This window comes from Dreissena polymorpha, chromosome 7, assembly GCF_020536995.1.
Source record: "Dreissena polymorpha isolate Duluth1 chromosome 7, UMN_Dpol_1.0, whole genome shotgun sequence".
Classification (NCBI taxonomy): domain Eukaryota; kingdom Metazoa; phylum Mollusca; class Bivalvia; order Myida; family Dreissenidae; genus Dreissena; species Dreissena polymorpha.
The window spans coordinates 90,500,757-90,511,355 of NC_068361.1; the positions used below are offsets into that span (position 1 = coordinate 90,500,757).

A 10,599-nucleotide genomic window follows, 5' to 3' on the forward strand; every position below is an offset into this window, starting at 1 on the left:
GCATTGGATGAGAACAACAAGTTATCCCCTGATATATTTTCTGGTCTGTCATAGTTTGCTATATTGAATATTATTGCGGGGAATCCACGACCATATTTCCGAATATTGCATGACCAACACGGTGACATCAGATATTTGTATGTAGCCCCTTCATCAGAAGTTACATATCCGTAGAATGGCTCTATATTTAATCTCAGATGTGTTGCTCCAACAACCTACTACTTTGTAATACATAGGGGATAAAACGCGAAGTCTGTTGTAAACTCTTGTTTTCATTTTCTGGAAAATAAATATTCACTTTCAATAATGCTTTGGCAACATGTGTTCCATTTATAAATCGAACCCATTAATTAATGTTGGAACATTTGCATTTTACATTTCCTGACTCGATATATAATGTTTGGAGCTCAAAATATGCATTCCCGTCAGGTCTTGATCGTGCTGTTACAGTGTCATGGAATACATGTGCCCCTTTCTTAGGCGTGTCGTAACTTATTTTCAAATGATTATCCACGTGTGGTTTGTTTTCAAATGCTGATAAAAGGAATTCACTTTTATCGTAGGGTTATTACATTACGATGCAATGTAAGATTTGTAAGATTCGTTAGCATTGTCAGATAGCGTTAGGGCGAGAACACTGTCTCATTCATATCTTACCGAGACGTATACAGATATGAATGATAGGCCTCAGTGTATTATTTGAGAAACCAGTCGACGATGAAAACATGTTGTTGGAAATTGTAACTATGTGGTCATATTATCTACTGATGGCATAATCTGAATGAAACCGATCCTCCAATGCGGTAATGTTTACTTTTGAAAATGTTTGCTTGAAACACATAATCAAATGTAATCAGTCTTGTTTTCACCTGTCTGTACGATTCCGAAGATTATTATTATTGCAAAGCAAGCGATTTATTTGTATTTCCATTTTGTATTGCATGCTTACATTTAACATATGTTAAATTAATAATGTGTATAAGTCATATCACACACTTACGGAATCCGGATAGTGCCATCTATAATATCGCCCTTCTTTCATCAAGGGCGACACTAGACACACGAAGCGATACACGATATTTTTCGCGACAGTCGCCTCGACGCACATTTTTTTTTCGCGACAGTCGCGGCGAAGCACGATATTTTGCGCGACGGTCGCGGTGACACGCGATATATTCAACACGATATATCGCCCTTGTGTAGGTAGTCCAAAATGCGATATATCGTGTTAAATATATCGTGTGTCGCCGCAACTGTCGCGCAAACTATTGTGCTTCGCCGCGACTGTCGTGAAAAATATCGTGTGTCGAGGCGACTGTCGCGAAAAATATCGTGTATCGCTTCGTGTGTCGTGTCTCGCGTTCAAATAGCGACACTAGACACACGAAGCGATACACGATATTTTGCGCGACAGGCGCGGCGACGCACGATATTTTATTATTCAAATATCGCTTATATTATCCGAATCTCGTGTATCGCGGTCTAATTTCAGTCGTGTGTCTAGTGTCGCCCTTGATGAAAGAAGGGCGAGATTATAGATGGCACTATCCGGATTCCGTACACACTAGGCAAACCAGGCTGGAACACAGTTATCTGAATCAAACATGACAATTGTATGTACGTTAAAGGAACAGCAAATATGAATCTAAGTGCTAAAGTCTAAATCAAGATTCACAAATTATCTAATTGCGCATTCTTATAGGTTTCTTTTACGACGTATATAGACTTATCAGGGCACGCATTACATGAGGTATTTTCGTGACAGTTGAATTCTTCTTTCAACTGCAAACAGTTTTATTTTGCAAATTTATACGAAGTGTCGTGACTTTCAAAGATCCAAATTATGACAGCAGTTGACTTTTATGTTCAAAATGTTTTTTGCATTATTGAATTTTAGGCAATATTAATCTGGAATGCGATTGTGTTTTAACATGAATAATTTCTAATTCATTTTAGATTTCCTCTTTGGTTGTGTCGTCATAAATAAAAAACAACTAAAATTTATGTTAAACAAAACTAACCTTACATTTGGTATTTCTACCAACTGCGCTTGGGATTTATTCAGTTTCATGGATGTTAAAAACAAATTCGAGTTATTTAACTGCATGTGATCGTTTTAAATCAAAGAACTGGTCAGCTTTTGAATGTCCGTCAAAACGATAAGATATAACGGAAACACGCATGTAGAATATTAATATATATATAATCAGTCAAACGTTTACAAGGATTCTGCCCTGTTGGTTCAGCTGAAGTTTCATATTGTGTGTAGAAGTAAAATTGAGTTATTAAAAATGAGAAACGCACCATAGTTCTGTTTGTTTTCTATTGCAATTGTTAAGGTTACATATAACTCTGGAACAAAGTTCAGCATCTTTTAATGTTGTTTATACTTTTAAAAATTAAAAAGGTCAAGGGCATCTACATACTAAAATAAAGCAGGAAATTTTCAACGGTGTTCGAAATCCCATTTAATCATATATAACCTTTAGAGGACACTGCACAAAAACACTGAATATAAAAACCTTGGAACAAAACTAATTCGTACAAAAATACGAATTGAAGAAAGAAAAGTGTAAACAGCGCATTAGCCTGTTTCATTATCCTTATTCCATCGTATGCCAAAGAAAGATAGTTGTAATTTAAATTCAACGTATTACAATCCTAAAAGTTATTGTTACACCTTTAATAACAATATTTAAAAATTGATTAAATATTGGCTGTAATATTTTTGCAGTTGAATATAACACAATTATGACATATGTGTGTTCTTTATATATATATATATATTGTTATTTTGACATAGCGACCAAAGCTAAGTTAAGTTGCTCGCCTTAATGCTGTAATCAACGATTACTATTTTACATGACAATTTTATTAGCAGAAGAACATTATTGACTCTGCACGGACAATACACAACCCAAAATAAAGCATCGCGTATTCCAATCGGATATATGTTGTTCATTTCTAAAGCAAACTAGAAATGTTATCCTAATTTTTTCATGGACCTTCTATAGCATCAAATTCAACGCAAATCACACCAGAATAAATTATATGAATACATGTACACCTAAATATGCAATAATCTACCAAAAATATTGCTACAATTTTTTGTTTTATTTTTTTGCATTAGGCGTTATTTTCGCTGATTACTTTTGCGTGCAATGTGCCCTCTGATCGCACTGCTGAGACGACGTCACGTCCGACGTGTCACAAAGCGTGGCGTCACATTTGATGTACAGCCGGGGGTCTGGTCCGGTCATCTGAAAGGCTTGGAAAACGAACCTGGTCTCGTGGTCCGTTTGTGACAGAAAGTGAGTGTTGGCATCCATTTCACAACTGAAAAAAGGAGCTTTGTATAAGCGATTACACAGCTTATGTTGAAAATGTTCAGAAATATACAGAATATTGTGTTAGTGTCTCAGTGTACTTGAATTTATCCGACGAGTTGCAGAAAGGTTTACACGGCGAGGTTTGCCTAGCCTTGGAGGCCTTTATGAGACGAGTCGGATACATTAAATTAGACACTAACACTAACATCATATTTCATTTATTCTACAATATTTATATTTAAACAAGGCTTTGTTGAGAAAATAATAGCGTTTAATTGTTTAAACGATGGACAAAACAGACTAAATTAACTGAATATAATCTGCGTAGTAACATTTTTTTTCCTGATGTGGCAACGCGAAAAAAAAACTCATTAATTCCACGAAAAAGCAGCGTAACTAGACAAAATATCGATGTATGATCAATTCAGATTCAATCGGCATTCCAAATGTTAACCACTCAAGTAGAACATAGAAGGTTTCCTTTAAACTTAATATTTAATTTCACCACCAAAACAAAGATAGCTGCTATTTTCTACTTATAAAATGTGTACCACTACGTCAAGCATTATCCGGCATTTATTCCCGCCGAAATTGTTCATTTTAGTCTTAAGACAACCATTCTGGTGACAGACTTTTTGCTAACTTGCATATAAAATTCAAATCTCAACTGCCTCGTGCTCTTCTAACCAAAGTATTTGATTGCATTAAAGTCACCGTGTACATTTCCGTCTAGTTTAGTATGCTTTCATGATGAGTTGAAAAAGCGCACGCGGCATACAAAATTCATTTTTTCAACGCCATCCTCCGTTATATGTTTAAACAATTGCTATACGAATGTCATTTTCATTGGAAAAACATTTTATAATCAACTAACAAAGGAACGACATAATCATCAAAGACATTACCCTTTGAATACCGTCGAAAAGTAAAAGAAAGATCAATGCTCCATCACAATTATAAGATTTAACGCTCTTTTAAGTCACCGGCACTGTTCTCCCTCCCTCCTTCCTTCCCTTCGTCCCAACCTTCCTTCCTCTCCCCCTCCTACTCCCTCTCTCTCTCTCCCTCTCGCTTTCTCGCTCCCTCTCTCTCAAACATTTTTATTCACTTTTTATTACAATAATCCATCATATACTAGCAAAGACATCATATCGTAACGCAACTGCCTTTTAAATTTCCCATACACTCCTTTAACTGAATGATGCAAAATTAATTGCAATCACGTCAGCAGACAAGAGCATTATTTGTTTTTGGTAAAAAAGTCAATATAAACGCTGTTTTGGATTAATAACTTTCGGCTATTTTTCTTATACGTTGCATATAGTTTGAAAAGTATAATTACAATTCATGTTTATATTGAAAATTAACAAAATGTATACAATTTAACACGTCGACAAGTCTTTACTTCATTAGATATTTAACCGGAAATGAAAAGCAAAATAAGTGGTCCATAATGTACATGTAGTAGCAGTGTAAAGGCTGGTAGGCATGTAAAGCCAAGTTTATACGGCTATCAAGAGATATCTTCTAAGTCTAGAAAATCATTAAGCTGTTGGATAAATTAACTCATGCTTTTGTAAATAATCAACACAGAGGTCAAATCTCACTTTTTGGAAGGTCATATTTCATTCCAAAATATTCATAAGGAGTAATGCGTTAAGATGTATAACTTAACACAATAATAGTGAAAACATTGTTAACAGATCAATACATGTATAATAATAAATTGTTTTCTAGTGCCAAAATATAGTTTTGTTTATTTGTTCAATGGCATCATATATGTATGGTTTCATCACATACTCAGTATACGTTTTACTATGAAAATTATGTCGGTATTAATGTGTTTATCTGTATGGAATTAAAACGCTTGATAAGTCGATTAAATGTTCATTGACATTTATCGTATGGTCGATTGTGAACACATACCCGTTATTAATTAGGTAGTAACGGGCATCATAGCTGTTCAAGGTCGGCACTGTATAACACGAATGCAGTCTCATTTTCACTGTCCAATCGACTTTCTGCACAAACGTCTTCACGAAGACATGAGCACCAGTTTTAACGTCCAATGGATTTCCAGAAATTTCCTTAAATAACAGTGGCTTTTGAAACGTTTTGGTAAAATTGACAAAATTAAAAAAAGTTGTTTCAGATTCGCAAATTTCCGTTTTAGTTATTATATTTTTGAGGAAACAGTAATACTGAACATTTAACATGCTGTAGCATAGCCATTTTATTCATTTTTGACGATTTAAAAACCTGAAAATTATAAAGCGTTGCAACGCGGATGGCTGAGTGGTCTAAAGTGTTAGACTTTTACTCCAGGACCCCGCGTGTCAGTGGTTTGAGCACTGTTGAGGGTAACGTTTTTTCTTCTTGTAATTTTTTTTTATTCTTGATTTTTTTACTGGAGCTTTTTAGATCCAATGTTTACATTTATCAATATAAAGCATTTAATGACAAACTCCAATACATGCCAAAATCTGTGAAAGGCCCCTTTATATAAAAATGCGGGTTAATTCTAAAATGTGATTTAGTTGTTGTAAATAAAACATTCCCACCGTGGAAGACATAATAGTATATGCATGGTAACACAAATTTAATAATATTATTTTTAATAAAAGTGTATTTTCCTGAATATTTAACAGCGTATAGCGCACAGGGACAGGTCAACCATGCAAATTGACTCAATAGAAACAAGTTTAGTTTGTCCTAGTGCTTTGTGTTTAATTATTATCGTTTATCGTGTGAGATTTTTTATTAAAATACCTTTTGAAAATTAGGATCGATGAAAAACTGTGTCTGAATTACGTATGACGTGGTCGAATTCAATGAGCCTTGATTTCCGCCTGTTGGGTTGTTGTAGGTCACGTGACTGTCAACCGATTGGTTCCTTTGAATGTGACAGTTGACATCAAGCGTCCAGTTGATGTTACGTATGATGAAGTGGAACTTCGGGTCATGGTAGGCGTAAACCAATAGGTTTGTGTGAATTATCTCGGTGTCGTTGGACTAAAGAATAATCACATGTGCACAAAATAAAAATAAACATAATATATATTACTTTATTTCATTTTATCATGAAAACCCTTAGGTATATATATATAGTTATACCTAAAGGTTTTCATGATAAAATGCAATAAAATAATGTGTCAGATGAGGATGCCGTATTTCTCTGTGTAAAACACGTATTTTTATTCAAACAACAGAGTATAATTTTATATCCGGCGAGTATCGGTTCTTTCAAAGAAACTGTTTTTGTATTTAGCGCGATGTATTTGTTTCATTTTCCTTCTGTGTAAATACCATGATTTATTAATAAGGACTTTAACATGTATATTATATGTATACACTGTCAGAGTTATTGACAGAAAAAGCATTATGAACTTTCGAAAAACACCTTAATAGCCTGTTTGTATATTTCAATTATTGATGACATTAAAAATGTATACGATAATCACATACGTTAATCGTTAAATTGTATGTAAGTAATTACTTTGGTTGTTGTCAAACAGCTTTCGATGTCTTGGTCGAAAATCAAGTGGTTTCCAATCTCTTGCCCAGAACACGAGTTGTCTCCAAAGTAGATGTCAGTAGCAACTGAGCCAGGGTTTCTTAAATAAGCACATTTGTTAATTTGATTAGTGTATATTATAGCATAACACATTTAATTTCAAATCGTCAAAATGCAAATATATTTATAATATTTTTGTTCATATAAAAGTATCTGCTATTACAAGATGGTTTTGTTTTTTATATTGTACAAACATATAGGAATGAACAACTTCATTTTAAAAAAGATTATCTAATTTTTACTATGGTGCGACGTTAGAATATTTCGTTAATATATTTTACTGCTTTTTTACTTTTAATTTGCTAAACTTAGTTAAAAAAAACTCGTACGCAGCATTAATATAAAAATAATAAAAACCGTAATCTCAGCTTTTCCATATCTATGTCTACATGCCATGCAGTTGTTGTGCAAGACGATTTAATGACTTCCTTTAGTGACGGTACTAAAAGGCGAAACGAAAATATGTTAACTAATTTTGATGACATAAACATCAAAAACATTGATTTCAAAACATTCGTCGAATTTAAGTTATGATCGGTCACAAATGTATTGCTTATGCCGTGATAAAAACGACTTATGTGATGACTACTTTGCTACAAAAATGATGAAGCACTGCATCATGCTTTAACTTTGATCTCCATTGTATTGAGGCTTTAATACTGATATAAAAGCATTACAATACGGCCTTACCGTATGCTATGAGATCTAGTGGATAACCGTATGATTCGGAATTATCGAAACCGTAGACAATTACACTGAATTTAACACTTGGATCTGTGTGCCATATACGATGTTTGCCAGCAGTAACGGCAAGTCGTATTAAGCTCAGCTGAAAAAAAATGCACTCATACATTTGTCTTATATAAATATACTATCTTAATTAAACAAATGATGACACGTTCAAGGTATCATAATATCCTTTATTAAACATATCACAGATAACAAATTTTGGTTAACTTAGGGAGAATATTTGTTCATGTTTGGCAGGTAGATTGTATACTGAAATTTACATGTAATTCAAACGATACTTTATGAACACTTTACCGCTCCATTTTGTGTTGTTGAAGCCCGTAGTTCATCAGAGGTGCTGACAGCGCTGCTATCGATGTAAAGTCCCGCAACTTTGTCGGAGGGAATAGTTATGGAACAATAATGGCGGGCCAGAGATGTGGGCGTCTCATAGAAATATTCTGAATCTTGGCCAATGAGAGAAGGGACAGTTATCATGCTTGGGTCGCCAGTTTGATGATCTGCGTCTGTGCTCTCCGCATATTGCATAACGGAAATTGCAGATGTCCCCATTATTCTTGTAAGTGCATTTTCAGAACTTACGTATTCAAAATATTCTCCTTTATTCAGTGTTTTATTTATAGTTCCAATATGAACCAGATTTCCATTTGAAGATGATAAAACACGCAGTCGGTTATTTCTTCTTGTTTTTAAAGCAGCACATACGTATTCATTTTGCCACAGCTGAACTGGAAGCAACATCTCTATCATGAAGTCACAGGCAGCTACACCTTTAGGCACATTCGCACACTGATTTCCAGATACGACTGATATTGGTTTAGAGCTCACAATATGTGTTCCGGTAAGGTCTTGGGTGTGTTGAATCATGAGCGTTTGCATTCTGTTCAGCGTGATAGAGTATGTTTGTCCATCGCTATAACGGCGTCCGTCAATTGCAATTGATCCAGCGTTTGTTTTAAAAGATATCTCTACACGGGTATCGTCTTCTTTTGTTGCAAGAAGGAACTGGCTGTTAGTAATAGGGTCGTATGATGACACAAAAAATTCGGTACAGATCACAGACAATGGACCTACGTGAAATCCGTCTGACGTGCTCGTATCCCTTACCATGACGTTCACAGATATCGGATTATCGGCCTCAATGTATACGAGTTGGCTAGAAGTACCTACGGCTGTTGCTACAATGTTGCTGGGAATTCTTATTGGAGTGGATTCACTCGCAATGGTTTTGATTGTTTGTGTAAAACCAATGCTCGGCGCATTGACAAAGACATTTGTGGCATATTTGCTTGAAATATACAGCGTCACATTATCCGAATTTCTAAACGTCTGTGGGATTCCGAACATAAACTGATAACCAGTCGCGTCTGTTAATGAAAAACGACCTAAAACTATATATCAATCCGAATTGTTTGAAAATGTATATAGATGTATTTTAGTACTTATTATACATTTTAACATTGCTATGCTAGACGTAACTATGTATGAATATTTTACCACTTTGTTGATGTGTTCTGCAGGTTAGAGAAAGAAAAAGTAAAATGTGTGGTTTTAGTAATGGAAATGTATTTAAATGTATACATTGTTAACTTCATCAAGAATATTTATTCAAATTATAATAAAGAAGACCGTACTTGCCAAGTCAACAGGTATTATCAATAGCAAAGCCGTCTAAAACGAAAAATTATACAGTAAATCATCGTAAATCCTTTAAACCAGTGTAAATAAGACAATGATAAACGATAAAACATTTAGCGTATTTCCCCCTTAGCATGAGGGTACGAAAGCATATACATGTATAATGTTAACTTTAAATTTTTATAAAGTGTACACTTTTAATTGCAATATAATATAGTGCTTTTTTCCATTAAACAATTTAAAGGGATCTTTTCACGCTTTGGTAAATTGACAAAATTGAAAAAAGTTGTTTCAGATTCGCAAATTTTCGTTTTAGTTATGATAATTGTGAGGAAACAGTAATACTGAACATTTACCATGGTCTAATATAGCCATTATATGCATCTTTTGACGATTTTAAAACCTAAAAATTATAAAGCGCTGCAACGCGAAACGATTGAATAATTTGGAGAGTTCTGTTTTTGTCGTTAAATTTTGTGAAACTACGAAGATTGCTTATATAAGGTATAAAATACGTCGAGTATGTGTACTCGGCGGAATAGCTCAGTAGGCTAAGGCGTTTTTACTTCAGGACTCTGGCAGGACTCCAGGGGTCACTGGTTCGAAACCTGGACCGGGCAATGTTCTTTTCCTTTTTTAAATTTTATTCTTGATTTTTTACTGGAGCTGTTACGATCCAATGTTTACATTTATCGATATAAAGCATTTAATGAATAAGTTAAAAAAATGCCAAAATCTGTGAAAAGGCCCCTTTAAAATATAAATGTTTAGTTTAATGTTTATTCGCATGTGTCATCTTGTAAGTTCATTCTATAAAGTTAAACATAAAATTAATACTAGTTAACTTTTATATAAACATATTTTCATCTTTTATACCAATACAATATAAGTATGCGCTTACCAAACCAAGTAACAGTGATGACATTTTGGTCGCAATTAGCGTCATGTGTCCGCTGGTATCTATCATTTCGTTTAATTAAAATTATGTCATTGATAAGAAGGTCCGTTCCATACCGGCTTTGAACACATATCGCATAAGATAAGAACGACAATTATGCACATGTGGCCTAAAAATATATGTGTAAATATGATAATTTATAACTCGATTTCAAATATGTTTAAATTTCAAATGATTTAAAACACAATGTATTTCAAAATATGTGTCGCATCATTTTATTGTTTTGAAAATGTTATAAAATATTGTTAAGCTGACTGTCCCACGTTGATTGCCTAACGCACTATTTAATGTCATGTTAGGCGACGAAAAAGTGGATATTTAATGTGAATGATAATAAAGGCACAAACAAA

At 34.1% G+C, this 10,599-nt stretch overlaps 1 protein-coding gene across 3 annotated transcripts; it reads right to left on the minus strand.

The window, feature by feature from the left end:
* Window positions 1–3,099: 3,099 nt before the first annotated feature.
* On the minus strand, window positions 3,100–10,318 carry LOC127837645 (uncharacterized). 3 transcript variants are annotated; one of them, XM_052364898.1, is made up of 10 exons: window positions 10,193–10,277; window positions 9,288–9,324; window positions 8,555–9,044; window positions 7,948–8,524; window positions 7,594–7,732; window positions 7,261–7,345; window positions 6,826–6,943; window positions 6,099–6,341; window positions 5,256–5,416; window positions 3,100–3,336 (listed from the first exon to the last, which is right to left on the minus strand). In XM_052364898.1, the coding sequence occupies exons 1-10, from the start codon at window positions 10,256–10,258 to the stop codon at window positions 3,147–3,149; spliced, it is 2,106 nt and encodes a 701-aa protein (XP_052220858.1). In that variant the 5' UTR covers window positions 10,259–10,277; the 3' UTR covers window positions 3,100–3,146. The 3 variants fall into 3 exon arrangements, with proteins under 3 accessions (XP_052220858.1, XP_052220857.1, XP_052220856.1); XM_052364897.1 differs by having other exon boundaries at window positions 7,948–9,020; window positions 10,193–10,318; XM_052364896.1 differs by having other exon boundaries at window positions 7,948–9,044; window positions 10,193–10,276.
* Between the last annotated feature and the right edge of the window lie 281 nt (window positions 10,319–10,599).